At 56.9% G+C, this 26247-nt stretch overlaps 1 protein-coding gene across 6 annotated transcripts; it reads right to left on the bottom strand.

Annotated features, from left to right (window-relative positions):
- Positions 1-25723, bottom strand: NADK (NAD kinase). Of its 6 annotated transcripts, none has more exons than XM_064371966.1 (12): positions 25518-25723; positions 13356-13574; positions 10869-10952; positions 5867-5996; positions 5085-5193; positions 4882-4967; positions 4067-4169; positions 3251-3405; positions 3035-3134; positions 2803-2960; positions 2314-2396; positions 1-1734 (listed from the first exon to the last, which is right to left on the bottom strand). In XM_064371966.1, the coding sequence occupies exons 2-12, from the start codon at positions 13526-13528 to the stop codon at positions 1575-1577; spliced, it is 1341 nt and encodes a 446-aa protein (XP_064228036.1). In that variant the 5' UTR covers positions 13529-13574; positions 25518-25723; the 3' UTR covers positions 1-1574. The 6 variants fall into 6 exon arrangements, with proteins under 6 accessions (XP_064228036.1, XP_064228037.1, XP_021523147.2 ...); XM_064371967.1 differs by lacking the exon at positions 25518-25723 and adding an exon at positions 23908-23964; XM_021667472.2 differs by lacking the exon at positions 13356-13574 and having other exon boundaries at positions 25518-25650.
- Between the last annotated feature and the right edge of the window lie 524 nt (positions 25724-26247).

A 26247-nucleotide genomic window follows, 5' to 3' on the forward strand; every position in this document is an offset into this window, starting at 1 on the left:
TTCTTTTGTACAAGTCTTGTTTATTGAAAGGATCTGAAAATTGTAGTAAGGCTTTCAATGACATTTAATAAATTTTCAAGAAATTAATATGAAACATTAAAATTTACTTAAAAAAACCAAAGTTTTCTAGATCATTTCCATCTCAGGTTGCTCTAGGGCTCAGCTCATGCCCTTTTCGTTCAGATAAGTGACTGGAATTCCGAACACGGCTGTCTTCGGCCCTAATGCTGGGTACTGGTCCCTCTCTCCTCCTAAGCCCGTGGCTGGGCAGGCGGGGGCTTCACTGGGCTCGGGGTCATGGCTGACTTACAGCCAGGCCCACTGCTCAGATGGGGGTGAGCAGGGCAGACACGTGTCGGAGAGTGTGCCTGGGCTGGGCCAGGTGGCTGCGGGCAGCACCTCTCCAAACTTCCTGTTCTTACAATCCAGCAGATGAGCAGGTACTCAAAAAATAGACGCCTGGGCAGCAGCGACCAGGACCCCAGGCCCTGACCACGGCCTCCACACACCTGTGCCTGCTGTGCCCGTGGAAGATATGGGCACCGGCGCACGCAGCGCCCACATGCAGGCCGGAGGCTCATGGGAGAGGCAGGAGGAAAATCAGTGTGTTGAGTCCTTCGCTTGGGTTAGTCTCAAAATTCTCATTACAGTTGCAAAACAAAAGGGATCACGATCACTAACCCGGAAACCCCCATCTCCCAGACCGTCAGGATCACGCTGAACAGAATGGTCCCCGAATGGTCCCTGAGGACGGTGTCTTGCAGGAACGTAAACATTTAACGGCCGGACGACTCGCTTCCCCTCAAAATCTTCACAAAAGTGTGTACGAGAAAATATGTACATAAGCACTTCGAAAGTTTCAAACAGCCTCTAAAAAGTATGTACAGGATTTAAACCACCTCCCTGGGAGCGGAAGCTACGTTGAGGAAGGCGTGGGTCGCCGGAGATGCCAGCCCCCTCCCGCCGTGGGTCCCAGACTCAGGGCTGGCCTCGAGCGGGAAAGGCGGGGGAAGCATCCAGCCCTCTCCAGAAACTGAGCAGAACAAAACCACCTTGCCAGCCACCAGCAAGCCCGTGCTTTCAATGGCGCCTCGCTTGGGGATTTCCCTGCAGAAGTTTTAGGGAGGAGGCTCAGGCCGAGAGCAAAGGCTTTGCAGCTGAGGAAGGCTTTTGGGTGACACATTGTCAACACGGAAGGACAGGTCGAGTCACTCTGACCTCTGAATTTCAGCTGACTGATCTGGCCTGGAATTACGGCAGCTGGAGGCCATGCTCCGGGGACCCGCGGGGGTGAGCGGGGAAAGGGGGTAGGGAGTCAGCGGGACAGAAGAGCTCCCAGCCCATTTCTCACTTTGCTTCTTTAGAAATGCAAAAAAAGTCAGATTTAAAATGTTAAAAAACAGCTGATCTGGACACAAGGCAGACCCAGGTTCTAAACCAGCTACAGAAAGGAAGTGGTCGTGCCATTTAGACAGAGGTGTTCACAGACACACACAGATTGGTCTGTCCCCAGAGGGTGCATGGAGGGCAGAAAAACAGACAGCGGAAGGATTCGGGCCTGGACGAGCCTCGACCTAGCCCTCCTCCTCCTCCTCCTCCTCCTCCTCCTCAAAGTGGGCTTGCTTCTTCCGGACGTTCCAGTGCAGGCACTGGGCGAGGCTCTCAAACCAGTCGCTCACGGGGTCCCGCACGCAGATGGAGGGGAGCGGGTAGCATGAGGTAGTGATGCTGATGCTGAGGTGGAGAGCAGAGGAGGGGAGCCTGAGCCAGGGCTTCCAGGAAGGTCCCCCCCAGACCCTCCCTCCCCAGGGGCTCCCCCCAGACCCTCCCTCCCCAGACGCTCCCCCCAGACCCTCCCTCCCCAGGGGCTCCCCGCCAACATCCTCCTTCCCCAGGGGCTCCCCCCAGACCCTCCCTCCCCAGGAATGGCTGGCTCTGTCCCTCCCCAAGGCAGGCATTAAGGGGTGCCCCATGGGTGCTGGGAATAACCACCCCAGGTCCTGGAGGGGATGGCGCAGGAAACTGACAGACTGCCCTGGGGCCCTCAGGGGTCCCAGGAGGAGGGGGCGGGCAGCTGTGCCAGAGGGGACGCCCTAGGGCCTCTGCTGGGACCAGGCCTGCACGTGCCACTGTAGGTGTGAACCACTGCCCCCGGCACGGGTTCCCCGACTGTAATGCTCCGAGGCCCGGGACTCAAGCCCTCTGGTGCTCTAGGGGACAAGCTGTGCCCCCAGGCCAACCCCAAGAGGGTGGGCACTGCCTGGCCTGGGGAGGAGGTCGGCCGCCGGTGCCCAGCTGGCCTGTAGCCCACACCTGTCTCCGTGGCGGATCTCTTGTCTCTTCCGTCCGTCAAAGGACACCCATGCCGTGTTCCTTGCTTCAGGTGACAGCATGATCTGAGGGTCAAGCAGGGAGAGGTGTGGGCACCCAGCTGTGGGGAGGACGCTTCTTGGTGCCCACCCCTGGGTGCTCGGCCGAGGCCGAAGGTTGGGCAGCGGTGACCTTGCCTTGCGGACGGCGGCCTGCATGTCTGACAGGTGCCGGCCCAGCTCCGCGCCGCCAGAGGCCAGCGACGGCAGGAAGCCCCTTCAGACCCAGGCCCCGGGCACCTCGGTGGGCAGAGCTTGGGCCCCAAGCAAGTCAGGGCTTGCATCTGAGGGGGCAAGGGACGGCCCCAGGATGCCAAGGCCGCGTCTGAGGCTGGAGCCAGCGCGGCAGGGCCGGGGGCCAGGTCCCGGCTTTGCGTTGCACGGGGTCAAATGACTCACAAACCGGAAAAGGAGGAGCGTCGCTGGCTCTGACCTTCAGCTCGACCCCTGCGGGGACCACGATGGGCCGGAAGGACAGCGAGTGGGGGCAGATGGGCGTGATCATGATGGCCGGCACGTTGGGGTGGATCATGGAGGCCCCGGCCGCGGCCGCATACGCCGTGCTGCCCGTCGGGGTGGACACGATCACTCCTGACAGGGACAGGCGCAGGCGTCACTCCCGCCCGAGGACGCTCGGGGCCCCAGGACAGCGTGGCGGGCCTTACCGTCGCCCTGCACCGTGGTGATGAGGTGTCCGTCCAGGTAGACGTCCACGTTAGACAGGTAGGAGGAGGGGCCTCTGTCGATCACCACCTCGTTCAGGACCTGGAGGGCAGCAGCACAGCACACTCAGGGTGGGGGCGCCCGCGCACATCTCACCCAGGCTCTCCGGAAGGTCCCCCCACCCGGGGCCCTTGTCGAGCCCGGAGCCACCCACCCACCTGGTACTGCATGGCCTGCTTCTCAACATCCATGTCCAGACCCACAGGCCGCGAGCCGCTCTCACCCAGCCCGTTGTGCACGGCCGTTTTCTTTCCCTGGAGCTCCTTCACCACCCTGACCTTCAGCCGGCTCCGCAGGACAACAGCTGCGTTCCCTGAGGTCCGGCGGGGTCAGAGGGCATGCATCCATCAGGGAGGCTGGTGGGGTCAGGGGGCCCAGCCCAGGGAGGCCAGCAGGGTGAGGGGCTGTTTCTTCTCCTAAGTTGACACTTCTATGCCTTTTTTTTTTTTTTTTTTTTTGAGACAGTCTCACTCTGTCACCAGGCTGGAGCGTAGTGGTGGCTCACTGCAACCTCCGCCTCCCAGGTTCAAGCGATTCCCCTACCTTAGCCTCCCAAGCAGCTGGGACTGCAGGTGCACGCCACCACGCCCGGCTAAGCTCTGTATTTTCAGTAGAGACGGGGTTTCACCATGTTGGCCAGGGTGGTCTCAAAACTCTTAACCTCGTGATCCGCCCGCCTCAGCCTCCCACAGTGCTGGGATTACAGGCGTGAGCCACCACACCCGGTCAACACTTGTGCGCCTTCATGGAGTGAGAACCTGCTCACTTCTAGCCAACAGACAAGGCAGCTTGAACCCGTGATCCGCTGAAACTTCTCAGTGTTAGTGAGAAAGGTTTCACTCACTTGATCTAGAAACCCCTGAATCTGGAAACCTTGAGTGTGGCCCTATGCACCATTAAATAAAAACAACCCCGCAACCAAGCGAGACGGCATGATCAGAGCTGCTTATGGGTTCCAGAACATTCCAACTCACCCTCTATCACCTGAGTAACTTGGGACTGAAAGTTTTCAAAGCTGAACGGGGTCAGGAAGCCCAGGGAGCCCAGGTGGAAGGCCATGACCGGAGGCACGCTGCCCTGTGAGTCAGCGGAGAGGCACTCAGCGCCCACACACCCAGCTTGCCGCCAGCACCTCAGGAGGAACCCAGCTCTGGGGACAGCACCCCGACCCTCTGTAGGAGGCCCTGGCCATGTGGACAGAGTGGAGGGGGACATCCCAGGCCAGGGTGGGCAGGGCCACGAGGGCCGAGGTCGGAGGGGGAGCCGGTGAGAAGCAAAGGCGGCAGGCAGAGCAGACCCTGGGGCGTGGAGGGCCGGGGAGGTGGCCTCAGGGTCAGAGCCTGGAGTCCCACAGGTGCTAATGAGGAGGAGAGCAGGGCAGGCCGTGGGTCCTTCCAAATGGCACCGACAAGCAGTGGGTCAACGGCAGAGCCAGGGTCCCCCACACAGGGTGGCCCTGCAGCCCCGGGGAGAGCCATGCAGCTGAGAAACCAGGAAGAGGAGCTCCAGGGAGGACAGGAGGGGATGGGCCAGCAGGTGAGGGCTGCTCGCTGGTACCCGCCGCCCTGCACCCCTCACTCTCGTCCCAGGCGGGCTCTGGCCACCCCCAGCTGCAGCGCTGTGTCCACACTGCCCCTGGCCCCGCCGTCGAGCCCCACCGCGCCAGGCCGCTCTAGGCGACTGCTGTCTCGTAAAGCTACGTGAGTGAAAGCAGTGAAGCCATGCACCGCGAGCCCGTCTTCGCACGGCACGACTAGAACCTGGCGCGCCAGGAACGCCAGCGCCCCACCTGGAAGAGCGAGGAGGCGTACAGCAGCGTCCCGTCTCCCCCCAGGCAGATGATGAAGTCTATCCGATTGGAAATGTCATCATAATCTAGGAAACACAAAACCCAGGCGTCACACGGCGGCCCCTCCCTGGCGAGTGCCGGAAGCGTCCATCAGGGCGGGGAACCGCGCCGGAGAAGCCGAGCACAGAGCTGCCGACGCGCACCTTCTCGGAAGGTGCAGAATTTCCTCTTCACTGCCCCGAAGCTTTCATCGCTGGCGATGGCAGGGTCTTCTAGCACTTTCTTTTCCACATACACGATCATGTTCTTCTCCTGGAAGCAAAGCGCCCACCTGCTCATTCCACGTGCAGACCCTGCCCTCCCGCCGGGAGGTTCCTGACTTACGGGCGCTGGCATAAGTCAGGAACCAGAGACCTGGCACCGCAGCCTGCATGCCTGCTCCTCCCAAGCTCACACTGAAACGTAAGCGCCAACGTGCCGGGATTAAGATGCGAGAACTTTAAGGGACGGTTGGGTGGCGGAGGCTCCCGTCTCAGGAATCTACTAACGCTGTGACTTCAGGAGTGGACTTCCCGGCTCTGGCCCCAAACCCCCAACACCTGCTCCTCTGCAGAGAAGACACGGCAGGAGGGCGTCTCGGGAACCAAGGCTGTTACACACCGTGGTTTCAGGAGTGGGCTTCCCGGCTCTGGTCTCCCTCCCCATGCCTGCTCTCCTGCCCTCGCCGGATGCGGCCCCTTGATCTTGGACTTCCCGGCCTCCAGGGCTGTGAGCCCCCTGGGTCACTGATGGCCTCCCAGTCTGGTGCTTGTCACGGCAGCCCACACAAACCCAGATATCTAGGCAGACCCCGCTCGGTCCCAGTTCCAGACAAGCAGCTGTTTCCCAGCAGCTGAGACGGTTCCCATGGTCTCATGGGTGGTGATGCGGACAGAGGCCCCCAACTCCGTGTGCACCCCAGGGCCCCTCCCCCCAGCCCTCGTGCCTCCATGAGGTATGTGCAGAGCTCCTTGAACGGCTGCAGCAGGCCGGCATCTCTCATCTTCTTGATGACAAGGACGCTCTTCGGAGCCTTGTTCCACGTCAGCCGCTGGCTTGCGGGGTCCTGAATGTGCCTTGGGGAGAAAGAGTTCACACGGGCAGTGATTTCTCCCTTGCAAAGAAGGTGCAGGACTTAGAAAAGAAAAAAAATCCTTAAAAAGGTGTTTTCAGGCCGGGCGCTGTGGCAACGCCTGTAATCCCAGCACTTTGGGAGGCCTAGGCGGGTGGATCACGAGGTCAAGAGATCGAGACCATCCCGGTCAACATGGTGAAACCCCGTCTCTATTAAAAATACAAAAAATTAGCTGGGCATGGTGGCGCGTGCCTGTAATCCCAGCTACTTAGGAGGCTGAGGCAGGAGAATTGCCTGAACTCAGGAGGCGGAGGTTGCGGTGAGCCGAGATCGCGCCATTGCACTCCAGCCTGGGCAACAAGAGCAAAACTCCATCTCAAAAAAAAAAAAAAAAAGATGTTTTCAACTCCCAAGGAAATGTACTCAATGGTGGCCACGGCCAGGGCTAAGGGTCACACCGGCACCCCCGGCTACCTGGCGCCGGAGCCTGGCCACAGACACAGGTCGAGGGCAGCAGGGTCCAGCTGCTTGGCCCATCGCACGCAGGCTCGGGCCCACACGCCCGGCCCGGGCACTATGATGGCCCACCTGCACGCACCGCTGCCCTTCGCACCCCAGCCGCCCGCCTGCCTGGCTGCACAGTGACAGTCTCGGGGTGGAAATGACCACGGAAGCCCACACAGTGACAGTCTCGGGGTGGAAATGGCCACAGAAGCCCATAGCTGGGCCACTTTGCTTGGTGCCCTCCTTAGGACCCCAAGAAAACCGAAACCAGCCGATGTGGAGACTCTGCCCCTAGGATCCTCTGCACATGACCCCAGGTGAGACCCAGGACCCTCAAGGGCAGGCTTCCTGCCCTGCACGCAGCTCGCTACACCCCTCATGAACGGACTTTAACCTCACTCTCACAGTAAAAACCACAGTTTAAAAGTCCGTGGTGGCCCTCACGTGGCTGCCTGTGCTGTGCTGGCCCCAACCCGACCACTGTGCCTGGTGTTTCTCCACAGGCAGGGCCTGCCCTGGTGGGATTCCCATTACCGCATTAGTCACAGAAAACACCCCAGCCCAGCCCAGAACTGGGAACACACACCAAGGAGCCCGCTCCTGTTCCCAGAAGCCAAGGCAGGGTGCGGCGTGGACAGCCATCAGTCAGCGCTCACTGCCCATCCTCGGCCCCACAGGGCGAGTTCTTACACCAGAGCGCCGGCCAGCTGGTTCAAGTTCCCCAATCGAGAAAGCCGCTGCCCGCCATGCCTCTTCCCAGCAGTGACTTCTCCGAGAGCCTGACTGTCCCACTAACAACGCCCACAACCACAACGCAAACGCCGACAGGGCCACAGCCCACAGCCCATCGCCTCTGACCTTTGGAAGCCGCTCAGCACTCACTCACCCTGTGCAGGCACGGCTAGGGGCCGCAAGGTCACTCATGCCATCCCCTACAAGCTCAGCGCCTGCCCCGGGTCACACACGTGGCATGAGGTGGCCCCTGCCTGCTGGGAGCCGGCCGGCGTGTCCACAGCACCTGGGCCACGCTCGGCAGACACGCGGCCTCTCAGTGGCATGCTCCCGACTGCGCTCACGCTCAAACTGAAAGCAAAACACAACTGTGACGGGGCTCGGTGAAGTTGCTGTAAGAGCAACTAAGTCAGAAGAGCTTCCCAAACTTTCAAAAATCAAACCAAACAAAACACAGTTTCCTCATTGGTCACGTGGTCCTCTTGCCTAATCCCTACTGAAAAAAAGTCCTCAGAATCACGTTTAGCAGCAGAGGCCACACTTCAGCTCCCTGGTCCTGACTGAGCCGGGCGGGACCGAGCCCTCTGTCCCCGTGTCCTTAGACCTCCTGGTCAAAACTCCAGCCTCCAGCCTCTTCCCAGCCCTGTGCCAGGCCTGCTCAGCCCTGCGGAACCGGCTCTGCTCCAGGGAAGGCGTCCTCAGGCCACGGTCAGGTGGAAGGGCGTTCACGCCCAGCCCTTGCAACACTGCTCGGCTGCGGCCCGGCCCGAGGGCGTGCAGGTGGCTCACAGTCCTCTGGCCGTGTCAGCCAGCACAGCCCCGCCCTGCACACGGCTCACCCTGCACCCATTCCAGCCCTGAGGCTCAGCCGAGCCCAGCCAGAGCCACCCGCAGCACCGTCCTGCACAGGCCTAGGCACGCGCCCCTGTGTGTGACCACCAACCAGCGCCTCGACTTCCTCCTGGGTCACCTGCAAAGCGGGACAGCAACCCCTGCAGGCACATACGGCTGTGGATATTGGATGCGGGGGCAGGAGGTGGCGTGAAGCCAGCACGGCCACAGCCTGGCCGGCTCTGACTCAGACTGTGTCACCCATGGGTGGCCCACACACAAACACAGGCACTCACGCACCTCCACAACACACACCCCCCTCCATGCCACACGCCCTCTGCCACACGCGCCCCTCCACGCAACAAGCCCTCCGCCATAAGCTCCCCCCCACCACATGCGCCCCCGCCATATGCAACCTCCGCCACACGCCCCCTCCGCGACACGCGCACCTCCACAAGCCCTCCACCATACGCGCCCCCTGCCACACATGCCCGCCGGTTCCCTGGACAGTAAAACAGGAAGCAGACCTTCTCGCCAGCCCCACAGGGTCCTGCTCTGGACTATCAGGGAATACCACAGGCTCAAATGTGTGCAAAGCCCTGCCCTCCACTGCAGTCTTGAGACTCTGATGTGACTGTGCCCCCAGGTTACGATCCCAGACACACAGAGCCCAAGGGGGCCGTGCTCCCGAAGGAGCCGAGAAAGCTGGTGCCTCTCAGTGGCTGGGGGCCGTGAAGGGCAGTGGTGCGTGCGGGTGGGCTGCTGGTCAGGACCCACACAGCAAAGGCAGCCAGGTAACAGTGCAGGGGACATGCTTGTGTATTTTACTGTGGGAGCACAGACGGACTGGATGTGGGGAAGCAAACGGGTCAGGCCCCGCCTGGGGCATTCGGCAGCAGGGAACGGTCACAGACACTCCTCGCCAGAGTGAATTCCGCCCTAAAGGGCTGCCCTGAGCATGTGGAGGCGGCAAGGCCGACCACCTTCGTGCCTAGGACTCACGCACCGCCCTGCTCAGTGTAAAGAGCAGCTCCTCGGATGACTCAGAGGCAGCAGCGCAGGCGCTGTGGCCTCCCTGACCCGACTTTGAGTGACAGCCCAGGAGGCTACAGAACAGGCTCCGCCAGACCTGACCTTCAGTGACAGCCCAGGGCTGGGGCCTCGTTCCTGTGGTGCGTCACCAGCCTCCACAGCGCGGGCACCTGCCTGTCGGCGAAGGGCCGCCCCACTTCACAGGGCCACGCTGCGCACCTCTCTCAGCCCCACGTGTCGCACAGCAGCACCAGGCCCTTCCGCACGGTCCTCCCGTGCAGAAAGTGGTGTCCACGACTCCCTGAGGGAGGAGGCACAGAGGCCTGAGAGCCCGCCCGCCTCAGCCCCTCAAGTGCTGGGATTACAGGCATGAGCCACTGCACCCAGCCAATTTTTCTATTTTCTGTAGAGATAGGCTTTCACCATGTTGCCCAGGCTGGTCTCAAACTCGTGGGCCCAAGTGATCTGCTGCCTCGGCCTCACACAGTACCGGGAATGCAGGTGCGAGCCGCAGATGTCAGGTTGATTGCTGTTGTGTCTTTCCCGTAAGACTCTACGCTGGGCCTTTACGCAGAACGTGTTGACAAACAGAACCGTCAGACAGCAACACGGCCCACCCTAGAGCTCTTACTCTTAGAAACTAAGAAGCAGGCCCGAGTGTCTTATGTTGATGGCCACTGATGCCATCATGCCCATGGGCTATGACCTGGTCTCCAGGCTGCCCGGTGTCCACTGCTCACGACCCTGGCTCGCCTGCTGTCCATGTTCTCAAAGCCATCGGAGAAGCCATGGCTGGGGAGCTCTCACTCAGATTCCTGCACTCAGGGGGTTCAGGACAATGCCCATGTGGCTTTTTGTTCAAATGACCTAAAACATGTACTTTTCACGTGAAGGGCGAGAATCTGCCTCAATACGGCGATCCCACAACCTGCACACATCCCAGCGACTCCCACCCACCTGTGGCCCCGGCACTCACAGGATGGTCTGGGGCTCTCCCCTCCCAAGGACCCCCCTCCTGGGACCCGGCACTCACATGATGGTCTGGGGCTCTCCCCTCCCAAGGACCCCCCTCCTGGGACCCGGCACTCACATGATGGTCTGGGGCTCTCCCCTCCCAAGGACCCCCCTCCTGGGACCCAGCACTCACATGATGGTCTGGGGCTCTCCCCTCCCAAGGACCCCCCTCCTGGGACCCGGCACTCACATGATGGTCTTGGGGTCTCCCCTCCCAAGGACCCCCCACCTGTGGCCCCAGCACTCACATGATGGTCTGGGGCTCTCCCCTCCCAAGGACCCCCCTCCTGGGACCCGGCACTCACATGATGGTCTGGGGCTCTCCCCTCCCAAGGACCCCCCTCCTGGGACCCGGCACTCACATGATGGTCTGGGGCTCTCCCCTCCCAAGGACCCCCCTCCTAGGACCCGGCACTCACAGGATGGTCTGGGGCTCTCCCCTCCCAAGAACCCCCCTCCTGGGACCCGGCACTCACATGATGGTCTGGGGCTCTCCCCTCCCAAGGACCCCCTCCTGGGACCCGGCACTCACATGATGGTCTTGGGGTCTCCCCTCCCAAGGACCCCCCTCCTGGGCCCCGGCACTCACATGATGGTCTTGGGGTCTCCCCTCCCAAGGACCCCCCTCCTGGGACCCGGCACTCACATGATGGTCTGGGGCTCTCCCCTCCCAAGGACCCCCCTCCTAGGACCCAGCACTCACATGATGGTCTGGGGCTCTCCCCTCCCAAGGACCCCGCTCCTGGGACCCGGCACTCACATGATGGTCTGGGGATTCTGCAGCACGCAGGCCTTTGGTCCAAAAGTGGTCACTGGGCATGGCCCATGGAGAGAGCGCGTCCTCCTATAGGGAGAGGACAGTGTCAGAGCCGCCAGGGCCTGAAACCAGACACACAGGGACAGCCTCAGATACAGAGGACGGTACATGCTAAGATACATGCAACTCTAATGACACCAACGCCATCTGCCCAGCAGCCACACGGCAGCCCTGCAAGGTTCTGCCCGGGTCTGCGGCTGCACGGGAGCGGCACCCGTGAGGAGCACGCGCACTGACGCGCCCCTCAGATCATGACCTGAGCATGGGAAACGCCACCGCCAGGGCCAGCCTGGGACTCAGAACTCCTGTGGAGTCTCCCCGGGACCACCTTCTGGGCCTGCATCTGGGACTCAAAACCTTAGACTACATGTCTAAAGAGTCTAGACAGATTACAATCCTAACAAAGTGCTGAGATTGCAGACGTGAGCCGCTGCGCCCGGCCAGGAAACGTGCCCTACAGAAGTCACTGGGGTGTGAGGGGACCTCGCTCTGGGCTCTGCTCGTCTTGGGAGGCGAACAGGCGAAGGCTTGGGTGTCTGCACGGTGACGCAGGGCTGGTCGTGAGGGAGGCCGAGTCATGAGCGTGGACTTGGGCGGCCCGGCCCTCTCTCAGCCCCACGTGTCGGGCAAGCGGCTCCCTCCTCTGCCTGGAGCGCCCACAGCTGACACAGGCGTGGCCATCGGTGGCTCACGCCTGTAATCCCAGCACTCTGGGAGGCTGAGGCAGGTGTATCAGGAGGTCAGGAGTTGGAGACCATCCTGGCTAACACGGTGCAACCCCATCTCTACTAAAATTACAAAACTTAGCCAGGTGCGGTGGTGGGCGCCTGTGGTCCCAGCTACTTGTGAGGCTGAGGCAGGAGAATCGCTTGAACCCAGGAGGGGGACACTGCGGTGAGCTGAGATCACGCCACTGCACTGCAGCCTGGGCGACAGAGAGAAACTCCGTCTCGAAACAAACAAGTACGAACCCCAGCTGCTCAGGAACTTAACACGTGACTGGGGAGAACAAGGCTTTTCTAAGCGGGTGCTGGGATTTCATGTGTGCTTCCCAAGGACAGGCTGTGCTTGGGCGTACCTGCCACTTCCTCTCCCACCTCACCCTGAAGGCGCCTGTCACTCGTGACGGAGGCGGCCTCTGACCCGGGCTGCTGTCACCAGGTTCAGAGTGAACAGAAGTGGTGCGTTACGCCAAAGAACGCACGGGAAAAACAGCAAAAGCGATTCTGTCAAGAGCGTGCAGTCACTGCCCGGGGTGGCCTGGAGGCGGAGACGCATCTGAGGAGCGCCGAGTGAGGCAGCACCCGCAGGGTGAGGTCAGCCACCCGCCCTCGCAGCGACTCTGCAGGCAGAAAGCTCGGCAGCAGCCTGTTTCCCGTGGCTGCCGCCCAGCGAGAGGCGCTGCAGGCTCTCCCACCTCACTGGGAAGGACCACGCGCTTTCTGAGGCGCATCGCTGGCATGTGATAGCCGTGATCCCTGCGGTAGACGCGGCGCTGGCTCTGGCGAGCTTCCCCCTGAAACTCACCACATTTACTGTCACCAGAACCGAGAACAACATCCCCAGGCACCATCACGCCGCGCTGGTCCTGAGAAGCCCAGGGTGCTGTTGCTCAAGCGGCGTCGTGCAAGAGCGGGCGCTGTGGGCGCTCCGGGCACAGGAGGGAGGCGCTTGCCCGACACGTGGGGCTGAGAGAGGGCCGGGCCGCCCAAGGCCACGCTCATGACTCGGCCTCGCTCATGACCAGGCCTGCGTCACCGTGCAGACACCCAAGCCTTTGCCTGTTCGCCTCCCAAGATGAGCAGAGCCCGAGGGAGGTCCCCTCACACCCCAGTGACTTCTGTAGGGCAAACGTTTCCTGGCCGGGCACGGTGGCTCACACCTGTAATCCCAGCACTTCGGGAGGCTAAGTCAAGTGGATCACCTGAGGTCAGGAGTTGAAGATCAGCCTGGCCAACATGGTGAAACCCTGTCGCTACAAAAAATACAAACATTAGCCGGGCATGAGGGTGGGTGCCTGTAGTCCCAGTTACTCAGGAGGCTGAGGAGGGAGAATCGCTTGAACCCGGGAGACGGAGGCTGCAGTGAGCTAGAATCGCGTCACTGCACTCCAGCCTGGGTGAGATAGCAAGACTCTGCCTCAAAAAAAAAAACCAAACAAGTTTCCTCTCTGAGTTTGCTTCAGTCTAACACCAAAGGTCAGCGTGGGCTCCAGCTAGATGGTTCCGTGCTGACACAGACAGATAAAGAAGCACGCTGACGCCCTGTGCCTGCGCTGACGTCCACGGGGCACACACCTCCCTCACCGGGCACGGCTTCACCTGGGCACGGACCAGCCCCACCACCGGATGCCTTGACGCAGACTGCTCAGGACAGGTGTATGAAATCAGAGAGACGAGACGAGAAGAGAAAGCAGCCTCCCGGCTGTACCTGAACTCCCTGGTGCTCCCCAGGGCGGGCGAGGCGGACAGGCTGCGAGACTTGGCGCGGCCCCGGATGGGGTGGCTGTAACTCCAGGTCTCGTCGCCGTGGCAGGCCGAGCAGCCGTACGCAGCCGCGCCGGGACTCAACTCCTTATTCACGGTCATGTTTTCCTGTTCCATTTCCACAGTCGGGAAATGAGGACTTCGGCCAGAAAAACACCGATGCCTTAATTCAATAAAATAAATAATGTAAGCAAAGCAAATATATGTAAAACAATAGTAATTCACACACACGTATGTTCCATTTCATCAAGGGGAAAAATGGCTGAAGCCCAATTTACCATAGTGCTTTGAAAATAGACTGTCTCCATCCCAGAGATATTTAAAATCTACTTCTGGTCCTGGCTGGGCGCAATGGCTGAGGCCCGTAATCCCAGCACTCCGGGAGGCAGAGGTGGCAGACAACCTCAGGCGGGAGTCTAAGACCAGCCTAGACTGACCATACGGTGAAACCCCCTCTCTACTAAAAATACAAAAACTAGCCGGGCATGGTGGCGGGTGCCTGTAGTCCCAGCTACTCGGGAGGCTGAGGCAGGAGAACCACTTGAACCCAGGAGGCGGAGGTCGCAGTGAGCTGAGATCGTGCCACTGCATTCAGCCTGGGCGACAGAGTGAGACTCCATCTCAAAAAAAAAACAATTGTTTAAAAAAAGAACAAAATAGAAAGTCACACTGTGTGGCCAGGTGTGGTGGCTCATGTCTGCAATGCCAGCACTTCGGCAGGCTGGGGAGAGAGGATCACTTGAGGCCAGGAGTTCAAGACCAGTCTGGGCAACATAGAACTCTTCTCTACCAAAAAAACATTAGCCAGGCACGGTGGCCCATGAGGAAGACCCTGTCTCTAGAAAAGAAAGACAGATTCTTTCTTGTAAACAATATGGCACATTAATAAGACAGAAAAAGTGCGCAATTTCAAACACCTTAGTCCAGAAAAGCTGACAATCAGTCAAATGGAACCAGCAGACACACTGTGAACTCCATGCCCCGCAAACAGAGTCTGCATCATAAATTCAGTACCAAACTGACCAGTATTAACCCTGAAAGAAAACTAGTGACAACAGAAAACCTCTTTTATTTTTTTGCAGACAGGATCCCACCTCAGCCTCCCAAGTAGCTGGGATTACGGGAGTGCAGTGCCACGTCCAGCTACTGTGTTTTTCTTTGTAGAGACAGGGTCTTGCTGTGCGGCCCAGGCTGGTCTCCACTCCCGGCCTCCAGTGACCCTCTCACTTCAGCCCCCCAACACAGTGGCAGGACTACAGGCGTGAGACACCACGCCCGGCCTAGAACCGCATCTTTTTTTTTTTTTTTTTGAGATGGAGTATGCTCTTGTTACCCAGGCTGGAGTGCAATGGCACAATCTTGGCTCGTGACAACCTCTGCCTTCCAGGTTCAAGCGACTGTCCTGCCTCAGTCTCCCTAGAAGTTAAGACTACAGGCGTGTGCCACCATACCCAGCTAATTTTTTTGTATTTTTAGTAGATAAGGGGTTTCACCATGTTGGCCAGGCTGGTCTTGAACTCCTGACCTCAAAGGATCCTCCCGCCTGGGTCTCCAAAGGGCTAGGATTACAGGCGTGAGCCACCGCGCCCAGCCTAGAACAGCATCTTCTGATCACAATACAATGAAAGCAGGAGAAGATAAAAGTTGAAACAAAGAAAAGCCCTGAACCACTTGGAAGTTTTTCAACTTTCTCTTTGCCAACTGGGATGAAAATGAAGGTCAGACCCACACCTGGAGCACCCAGAAGGTGACAGTGACATCAACACGGAGCCAGGGGCAGTTCTGTCCCATCGAAGCTGGGCCACGACCCCTGAGAAGCATCAACTAAGCATTGAACTGAATAAAGCCAGAAATAGAATAAAACAAGCTTCAGAACAGCAGAAGAGGGGCCGCGCTTGCAAACAACAGAATTCGCTCAGTAGAGCCAAACCCATGCAATAAAGCCAGATACACCATCTCATTCAAGACGACGCATCTCAGTAAACCCGGGACAAGCTGGATTCTGGCATTAAAAATGGTAACTGTGGCACTAGGGACTGAATGTGTCCGCCCCAAATTTATTTATTTTTTCTTTTGAGATGGAGTCTCGCTTTGTCACCCAGGCAGGAGTGCAGTGACACAATCTGAGCTCACTGCAACCTCTGCCTCCTTGGGTTCAAGCAATTCTCCTGCCTCAGCCTCCCAAGTAGCTGGGATTACAGGCGCTGGCCACCATGCCCGGCTAATTTTTGTGTTTTTAGTAGAGATGGGGTTTCACCACCTTGGCCAGGATGGTCTTGAAGTCCTGACCTTGTGATCCACCTGCCTCGGCCTCCCAAAGTGTTGGGATTCCAGGCGTGAGCCATCGAGCCCGGCCGCACAAATTTATTTTTTATTTTTATTTTGTAGAGATAGGGTCTCTGTGTTGCCTCGGCCTCCCAAAGTGCTTGGACTACAGGTGTGAGCCACTGCACCCAGCAATCACCCCAAATTCCTCGTTGAAGCCCTAACTTCCAGTGTGGCTGAATATGGAGGTGGGTCTCTAAGAAAGCAGTTAAATGAGGTCAGCTGGGTGCGGTGGCTCACACCTGCAATCTCAACACTTTGGGAGGCCACGGCGGGCAGATCATCTGAGGTCAGGAGATTTGAGATCAGCCTGGCCAACATGCTGAAACCCCATCTCTACTAAAAATACAACAATTAGCCAGGCATGGTAGCAGATGCCTGTAATCCCAGCTACTCGGGAGGCTGAGGCAGGAGAAATGCTTGAACCTGGGAGGTTGCAGTGAGCTGAGATTGCACTATTGCACTCTAGCCTGGATAACAAGAGCGAAACTCTCTTAAAAAAAAAAATGGAGGTTATAAGTGTGGGGTCTGATCAGATCAAATTAGCATTGTGGCCAGGCACGGTGGCTCATGCCTATAATCCCAGCACTTTGGGAGGCCAAAGTGGATGGATCAACTGAGGTCAGGAGTTCAAGACCAGCCTGACTAACATCGTGAAACCCTGTCTGTACTAGAAATACAAAAATTAGCTGGGCGTAGTGGCAGGCACCTGTAATTCCAGCTACTCAGGAGGCTGAGGCAGGAGAATCGCTTGAACCCGGGAGGCAGAGGTTGCAGTGAGCTGAAATCATGCCACCACCCTCTGGCCTGGGTAACACAGCGAGACCCTGTTCCAAAAATAAATAAATAAAATTAATTAATTAATTAATTAATTAAAAAATTAGCATCCTTATAAGAAGCGATACCAGACTAGGCATCGTGTCTCACTCCTGTAATCCCACGGCTTTGGGAGGCTGAAGTAAGGGGATCACTTGAGGCCAAGGTTTCAGAAACAGCCTGGGACACATAGCAAGATTCTGTCTCTACAGAAAACAAAACAGAAAACGCTGGACACAGTGGTCCATGCCTGTAGTCCCAGTACCCGGATGCTGCGACCAGAGGATCACTTCAGTCCAACAGGAGGTGGAGATTGCAGTGAACTGTGATTGGCCGCTGCACTCCAGCCTGGGCAACAGAGACCCTGTCTCAAAAAAAAAGACACCAGAGAGCTTCCTCCGCACCCGTTCGCACCCCACTGGGCACAACAGTGACCCCTGTGAGGACACAGAAGGTGGCCTCTGCAGTGAGGAGGGCCTCACGAAGAACCAAATCAGCTGGTCCTTGACCTTGACCTTGACCCTGGACTCAGCCCCCAGAACGGAGGGCACACACATTCCTGCCGTCTGTCCCGCCGCCCCATGCCTGTGGACTTGGTTACAGCAGCTCAAATATAACAGCGAGGATGTGTGAGAGGACGGCCAGGTGGGCGGGAGGAAGGTTCAGGAACCGCGGACGAGACCGCGGGCCGACGCTAACGTCAAAGTCAAGGAGTTCTCTGAATACCCAAAAAGCCGTGGTTCTCACTCTGGCTGCTTTCCACAATCACCCTGGGAGCTGGAAAAAACACTAACTCCTACGTGCCCTCCAGACTGAATGAATCGGAACCTGAAGGTACAACCTGGGCAGTGGTACTTTAAAGAGCTCCCGGAGTATTCTCATGTTTAGCCAGAACTGACGGCACTGCCCCAGTGGGTCAGTATCTTCCTAGCTTAAGACAAACCAGGCCGGGCGCAGTGAGGCTCACGCCTGTAATCCCAGCACTTTGGGAGGCTGAGGTGGGCGGGTCACTTGAAGTCAGGAATTTCAGACCAGCCTGGCCAACAGGCTGTGAAACGCTGTGTCTAATAAAAATACAAAAATTAGCTCGGCATGGTGGCGCATGCCTGTAATTCCAGCTGCTGGAGAGGCTGAGGATTGAGAATTGCTTGAACCTGGGAGGCAGAGTGGTGCAGTGAGCTGAGATCATGCCACTGCACTCTAGCCTGGGCAACAGAGCAAGAGTCCATCAGAAAGAAAAAAGAAAAGACACATCAATGTTTTATCCAAATACATGAAAAATTCAGTCAGGCACAGCGGTGCACACCTGTAATCCCAGCACTTTAGGAGGCCGAGATGGGTGGATCATTTGAGGTCAGGAGTTCCACACCAGCATGACCAACATAGTGAAACCCCATCTCCACTAAAAATACAAAAAAATTAGCCCGGTGTGGTGGTGGGCGCCTGTAGCCCTAGCTACTCAGGAGGCTGAGGGAGAACTGCTTGAACCCAGGAGGCAGAGGCTGCAGTGAGTCAAGATCGCACCACGGCACTCCAGCCTGGGTGACAGTGAGACTCCGTTTAAAAAAAAAAAAAAAATCAGGCCGGGCGCGGTGGCTCACACCTGTAATCCCAGAACTTTGGGAGGCCGAAGCGGGTGGATCACGAGGTCAAGAGATCGAGATCATCCTGGCCAACACGGCAAAACTCCATCTCTACTAAAAATACAAAAAAAATTAGCCGGGTGTGGTGGCACACGCCTGTGGTCACAGCTACTCGGGAGGCTGAGGCAGAAGAATCGCTTGAACCCAGGAGGCAGCGGTTGCAGTGAGCCGAGATTGCGCCACTGCACTCCAGGCTGGTGACAGAGCGAGACTCCATCTCAAAAAAAAAAAAAATCAAATATGTGAAAAATTCAATGAAAACCAGAACCTACAAAAATGTGTCTGGTATAATTACTCCTATTTAAAACTCTACTAGAGGCCACAGCCAGTGCAATAATATAAGAAAAAAATAAAATCACAACGACAGAAAAGGCTTGGCATAGAACGTGGGTCTGTTAAAACACGGGAGGCTGTGCTTGCAGATGGCACTTCCGTGCAGAAAATCATAAGGAGGCTGCAAAGAAGTCACTCCCGAGTGAGTGAGCGTTTAGCAAGGTTTCAGGAGGCAAATCCAATACACAAAAATATACTGTATTTCTATATACTAGCAATGGACAATAGGAAATTGCGATTTAAAAATATAATTTGGCCGGGTGCGGTGGCTCACGCCTGTAATCCCAGCACTTTGGGAGGCGGAGGTGGGTGGATCACCTGAGGTCAGGAGTTCGAGACCAGCCTGGCCAATGTGGCGAAACCCCGTCTCTACTAAAAACATAACCATTAGCCAGGCATGGTGGCGTGTGCCTGTAATCTCAGCTACTCAAGAGGCTGAGGGAGGGGAATCACTTGAACCCAGGAAGCAGAGGTTGCGGTGAGCTGAGATTGTGCCACTGCACTCCAGCCTGGGTGACAGAGCGAGAGTGTCTCAAAAAAATAAAAATAAAATAAATAGAATAAAATTTCTGGCCAGGCACGATGCCATAAGCCTGTAATCCCAGCACTGTGGGAGGCCAAGGCTGGTGGATCACCTGAGGTCAAGAGTTCGTGGCTAGCCTCAGCAACACGATGAAGCCCCGTTTCTAGTAAAAATACAAAATTAGCCCGGCATGGTGGCACATGCCTCTAATCCCAGCTACTTGAAAGGCTGAGGCAGGAGAATCACTTGAACCTGAGAGATGGAGGTTGCAGTGAGCCAAGATTGTACCACTGCATTCCAGCCTTGGTAACAATACTGAAACTTCATCTTGAAAAAAAAAAAAAAAAAAAAAAATATATATATATATATATATATATATAGACACACACACACACACACACACTTCATAATAGCATTACAAATGTAAAATACGCAGGGATATATTTGTCAAAAGACCTAAGAACTGCATACTGAAAACTACAATCTACTGCTGATAGAGAGGAAAGGAAATCTAAATAAATCGAGAGACATACCATGTTCATGGACTGGAGGACTCAATATCAGGATCTTAGTTCTCATCAAATTGATCTGCAAATGTTACCCAAACCCAACCATCAAAATCCAAGCAGGCTTTTCTAAAAGAAAGGACGAGCTGATAAAATTCACATGAATATTTTATCTAGACTAGCTAAAAATACTTTCAAAAAGAACAACACGGAGGGCTAACGCTACTGAATTAATGACCTGTCGTGAAACTCTGGGAACTGGACGGTGTGTTACATCAAGACTGACGTACAGATCAAGGAAACAGAAGAGACAGCCCAGAGTAGATGCCACAGGCTCCTCCACACACGCAGTCCATGAATTTCTGACAGAGGTTCTGAGGTGATTCAACAGCGAGAGGATAATCTTTTCACCCAATAGTTCTAGAACAACTGGACAGCCATGTCTAAAAGAATGAAGCCCAACCACGTCCTCATACTAAATGTAAACATTAACTCAAAATGGATTATAGACCTAAATATAAGAACCAAAACTATAAAACTCTTTAGAAGAAAGCATTGTACATTTTTTCTTTTCTTTTTTTGTCTCTTTTTGTAAGACAGGGTCTCCCCTGTTGCCCAGGCTGGAGTACAGTGGCGCGATCTCAGCTCACTGCAACCTCCACCTCCTGGGTTCAAGCCATTCTCCTGCCTCAGCCTCCTGAGTAGCTGAGATTACAGGCACCCACCACCATGCCTGGCTAATTTTTGTATTTTTATTAGAGATGGGGTTTTGCCATGTTGGCCAGGCTGTTGTCAAAAACTCCTGACCTCAGGTGATCCGCCTGCCTCAGCCTCCCAAAGTGCTGGGATTACAGGCATGAGCCACTGCACCCAGCCTAGAAGCTCTGTTCATATTTACTTGCAAAGATTAATTTGATTACTAAGCAGTAAACTAATTTATAAAACAGTATTAAATATTAAAACCAACTTTAAAAAATTATCTTCCCAGCCACTCAGGAGGCTGATGCAGGAGAATTGCTTGAACCCAGGAGGCAGAGGTTGCAGTGAGATGAGATCGTGCCACTGCACTGCAGCATGAGTAACGGAGGGAGACTCCATCAAAAAACAAACAAACAAACAAAACCCTCCACATTAGGAAGTTTTATTAGAAAAAAGTACTAGGGGCCGGGCGTGGTGGCTCATGCCTGTAATCCCAGCACTTTGGGAAGCCGAGGCAGGCGGATCATAAGGTCAAGAGATCCAGACCATCCTGGCCAACATAGTGCAACCCCATCCCTACTAAAAATACAAAAATTAGCTGGGCATGGTGGCCCACCCCTGTAGTCCCAGCTGCTTGGGAGGCTGAGGCAGGAGAATTGCTTGAACCCAGAAGTCAGAGGTTGCAGTGAGCAGAGATCATGCCACTGCACTCCAGCCTGGAAAGAGGGAAAGTCTGTCTCAAAAAAAAAAAAAAGGAAGAAAAAAATGGCAAGGAAAACATTAAGGTGCCAATAAATACATGTGCAAAGGACATGAACCAGCGTCATACGCACAAATGAAACACAGAACACAGGACCCGCCCATGTGAGACCGCGATCAGTATTCGCTGAAACACTGAATGGAAAATTGATTTCATGAAAGAAACGGGGATACATTCAGCCTCAGTTAACCCTGAGTTGGAAAAAACTTACTGCCCATTCAATTACCCATCTCGTCTCCCCCCCCCGTAAATCACGCCCAGGGCTGGCACGCACACTGGCAGTACACACACTGGGAAAGACTTTCCGGAAAGTGCTATGGCCATGTGACCACAGGGCTTGACCCTGCGACCTCATTAAACCTCAGCAGATTACAGGTCTGAAGGGGGCTTTCTTTAGAGGTGGCTCCACCTCCCTAGGGGCAGATGAGGAAAAGGAGGGTCTGTGCAGTTCTGAAGGGTGAGGCAGGAGTAACCCCACCTTCTCAGGTGCACAGAGTGTGCGTGGCATCCTCACATACCACCTGGCTCACTTTTGCTTTTTCTCTGAACACTTTTCACCATCTGTCTGAAGAACACAAACACTTCTTTTTATTAACTTACCTATTCCCATGTATTAACGTTAGGACTTTGGCAACTGTGGGCCAGGAGAGATTGCAAAGGATGAGCCACCAGCAGAGAGTAGAAATGAAATCCGGGGTTACGAGCTAGGCTTACTAAGTCACCCACTTGTCCAGAACGGCCGAAGCCGGATGGTGACATCAACAGGTACAGATGACTGTAAGTGGCACTGCCGGGGGAGGCCCTGCACCTTCCTGCCAGGACACAAACCACCACCTGCCTCTCAATTCTCCAAGTCAGACCTACGTTTTCTCAAGTGTGAAGCTCTGTAAAATCAAACGGATTGTTTTCTGTTCTCATCACAAGCGCCACTTTCCCCTATTTGTTCACCACCTCCGCTCCACAAGGACTGCTCTTGACTGGGCCAGCTGTCTGGGACATCCTCACTCTGAGAATTTATGACTCAAACAGGATTTTGTGCTAGCCTGCAAACCTGACTTCTTACAGTAGTTGTTTCAAGGGGAAAACGCTGTTTTGGAACCAAACAGCAGGCTGCCAACTGACTTAAGCAACGTAAACCCACCTCTGAGTTCAAAGGAAAAAAGAAAGACTGGTCGCACTTTGGGAAGCGGAGGCAGAAGGATCTCTTCAGGCCAGGAGTTTGAGACCAGCCTGGACAGCACAGTGAGACTCTATCTCTACAAAAAATTGTACCAATCAGCTAGGTGTGGTGGCACAGGGCTGTAATTCCAGCAACTCAGGGGACCGAGGTGGGAAGCTCAGCTGAGCCCAGGAATTTGAGGTTACAGGGACCTATAATCATGCCACTATACACACACCTGGGGGACAGAGTGAGGCCCCGTTTTTAACACAAACACACACACACACCCCCTCTGGAGGGGACACCTCCAAATGATGACGCTGTTGTCCCAGGTACTGCAGTGGCACCTGTGATCCCTCACGTTGCTTAGAATCAACGTGCTAACACCATGAAGTGGCTGCAGAGTCACAGCGAAGCCCCTGCAGAGAACAAACAGGCCATACACAGACGGTCCAAGAGGGCAGAAGACCTCCAGAGGCTGGGGGGACAATGCTCAGGAATAAGCACGTGAAGGGAGTTATCTAACAAGATGTGAAAGTAACTTACTTCTTAGACAAGGTGGCAGAAGGAAAAAAAAACAAAACCTTACGGCCGGGCGTGGTGACTCACATCTGTAATCGCAGCACTTTGGGAGGCCGCGGCGGGCAGATCACAAGGTTAAGGGATCGTGACCATCCTGGCCAACATGGTGAAACCCCGTTTCTACTAAAAATGCAAAAATCTGCTGGGCACTGTGGTGCGCGCCTGTAGTCCCAGCTGCTTGGGAGGCTGAGGCAGTAGAATCTTCGAACCCGGGAGGTGGAGCTTGCAGTGAGCCGAGATCACGCCACTGCACTCCAGCCTGGGCGACAGAGGAGACTCCGTCTCAAAAAAGCAAAAAACCAAACAAAACTTTACTTATTAAGGCAAACATGTTAGTTTCAGGCCAACTAAGGTCAGAGAGACACGGAACAAATGAAGAGTTCTGAAATGTATTCCCACCAAGAGCCAAGAAAAATGAAGTTTTCAATGTACAACTGAAGCGTGTTCCAAAACAAGAAAGGAAAAATAACTTGTTCCTCGGAATCGAAGCCAAAAGGAATCCCATCGCCTGGGGAGGAGGAACGGGAGGGTGGGGGTGGTCCCTGGCCTGGGAAGGAAACTCCACCAGGCCTTCGGAGCCGGGCGCGCCCTGTTCCCACAATTAAGAAAGAAAACGACCTAGCGCTCAAGGCCGGCACTGACATCTCGGCTACAGGAACATCATCACAGACTACTGGAATTTTCTGGCAAGTATTGGGCGCTGAATTAAAGAAACGTTTTTAGAAAATTCCATGCCGATCCTGCTGTGCAGAATCCTTTATTCACGACTTCCCCACTAGGTTTGGGCCCCTCTAAGCTCTCACGAGTCAAAGACTTCTCCTGCTCACGGAAACCAGCCGCGGAAGCCGGACAGAGGGCCTGGCCGCCCACGCAGAGGTGACCGAGCGAGCGCGGGCCGGGCCGGGCGGCCCCACCTTCCCCGCCCCGGAGCGCCAGCCGGACGGCGGCCTCCCTCAGCCCCGTCCCGCAGGCCGAGCCTCGCCCTGGGCCGTGCAGGCGCCCAGCTCCGGGCCGAGCGGCGGCCGGTCCGCGCCTCCACGGCGTCCCCGCAGGGCAGGTGGGCAGGGCCGGCCGCTGTCGCCCCGCCTGGCCGCGCGCTCCCGGGCAGCGATGACCCCGGGCGGACGGCGGGCCGGGGCCGCTCACTCACCGTTCGCTGCCGCGGGCGTCTACATGCCGGACCGAGCCGCAGGCCCCGCCGCCGCCAGCCGTCGCTACCTGACCCTCGGCGCCCCGGCCGCCCGCTGCCCCATGGCCGCCCGGACCCCGGCGCCGGCGCCGCCGAGCAGCAACGCGCCGCGGCCGCCCAGGGCGCATGCGCACTCGCCACGCATGCGCCCCGCCGCGCCGCCGCGCACGTGGGTCGCCCAGCGGAGCTGCCGGGTCCGACGGGCGCCGGGCCGTCCAGCGCGCGGCGTGGGACGACGGCCGCGGCGGGAAAGAGGCGGACGGTGCGGAGGAGGGGCGGCCCGGGAGTGGAGGTGGGCAGCGAGAGAGGGGCGCGCGTCCGTGACGCGGGTAGCCAGCGGTCGGCGCCCCGAGGAGGGCTCCCGTCCTCACTCACCTGCCGCGTCCGGAGCGCGCCTCCCGGTCCGCCCGCCACGTCTACGCCTCGGCGCACCTGGCCTTTTGACCCCAGCTTCTGCCCGGCGTCCCGCCACCACTCACCGCCACCGCGGGCGGGACCTCCCGGACCACGTGGGCCGGCTCAGGGGAGCGCTGGTGCCCGGCGAGAGGCGGCCCCGCCCGCCGCTGATTCCCTAATTACCGGGCTGTGACACGGGGCGGACCGTGCCGGATTTGGGAACCGATACCCGGCGGGGCAGCTCCGGCGGCGCTGCGCTCCCTCGGGGCTGTCCGGCGCCTTGGGGAACCGCGCTTGGCCTCACGCCCACCTCCAGCGCCCAAGTGCGCCTTGCACGCCCACCGCGGACTCAGGGCTCTGCGCCTGGGATCCCAAGGCTGGCAGGGGAGGGAGGACCTGGTGGTCCGGGCCTCCTCGAGGGGGACAGGGACCGGTGTTTTGCGCACCCCACAGGCCGGAGGACCCGGGGAGTTGGAGGCGGCGGCCAAAGCCGCAGGAGCGGTCTTCGGAGTCGGAACTTCGGGCCCCACCCAGCCCGCACTCGCTAAACTGGTGGCTGCTCACCACTGGCGCCTTCAGGCCTCAGATGTCCCAACAATGTGCCTTGTGCGCGGTTCTCAGCTCTTGGGTAACTGTTGAGTAAACTGGCAGTGCACGAGCAGCTGCTGTGACCTGCTGGCCCCTCAATGCCAGCCACTGTTTTGTTTTTCTGAGATAGGCTCTCATTCCGTCGCCCAGGCCGGAGTACAGTGGCAGGATCACGGCTCGCTGCAGCCTTGACCTCCCAGATGGAAGCCATCCTCCCTCCTCAGCTTCGGAGTAGCTGGGACTACAGGTGGGTGCCGCCACACTCGGCAGATTTACATATACACACACACACACACACACATATATTTATATATGTGTGTGTGTGTGTGTGTGTGTGTGTGTGTGTATATATATATATATTTTTTTTTTTTGGTAGAGATGAGGTTTTGCCATTTTGCCCTGGCTGGGTCTCAAACTCCACCCGCCTCAGCCTCCCAAGATATTAGGATTACAGGCGTAAGCCACTGCACCTGGCCCAACCATTGTTTTCTGAGGTTCCTTCTCTGTCCATACTTCCTGTGTGGATCACCTGGCCAGGGCTCGGTACGGACCTGAGTCCTCTGCAGGCCTTCCCTAAACCCGCATACCTGCTGTGGTCGGGCTGCCGTCCAGTCAGGACTCCGGGGGCCCGGTACCCAGAGTCCAGGAATACGGACTGGCCGAGTCTTCCTGGAACACACAGCTCTCCAGTCCAGGACCGCAGTAAAGTGCAGGGCACCAGAGGCTACTAGAAAAGGAAGCAATGACTGTGGGAACTTGAGGGGATTTCTTAAGCTCTGTAATTCCTCCCGGGGTAATTTTGCAAACCCAACCGTTTTGAAGTGACCACCAGCCACGCCCACAGAAGCGGCTGTGAGCTGCCCGGTTTTTTTCCTGGTGGGGGAGTGAGATTATTAGCATAATAACGCTTGAGCTGAGTTTTTGGATATGAGCATTAGCATAATAATGCTTGATTTAGATGGAGCACAAACAAGCCAGGCACTGGGCCAGGCCTCCGTAGAATCTTCTAGAGTGGAGGCAGTCACCCGCTTCTGCAAGGCCTCCAGTGACTGTTGTAGGCCCCAGGTCACACAGCAAGCGGCCTTCGTGTGTCCCACTGTGTAGGGAGCTCCAGCAGCTGCCCCAGTCTGTAACATGGAAGCCCTTTGTCTACCCTGGCCTGGGGACTGCCTCCAGGAGAGAAAACAAAACCCGGGCTGTGGCTTCCTTCAGCTGACATGGTTGTGCAATTTCTCAGGGCAGGCCCCAGATGTGACCTTGCAGATTCAGGGGCCAAGATCTCATTCCCACACCTCACCCCAGGTCTGACTGGCAGTA

This window comes from Aotus nancymaae, unplaced genomic scaffold, assembly GCF_030222135.1.
Source record: "Aotus nancymaae isolate 86718 unplaced genomic scaffold, 86718_ANA_hifiasm-v0.15.2.pri h1tg000250l, whole genome shotgun sequence".
Classification (NCBI taxonomy): Eukaryota; Metazoa; Chordata; class Mammalia; order Primates; family Aotidae; genus Aotus; species Aotus nancymaae.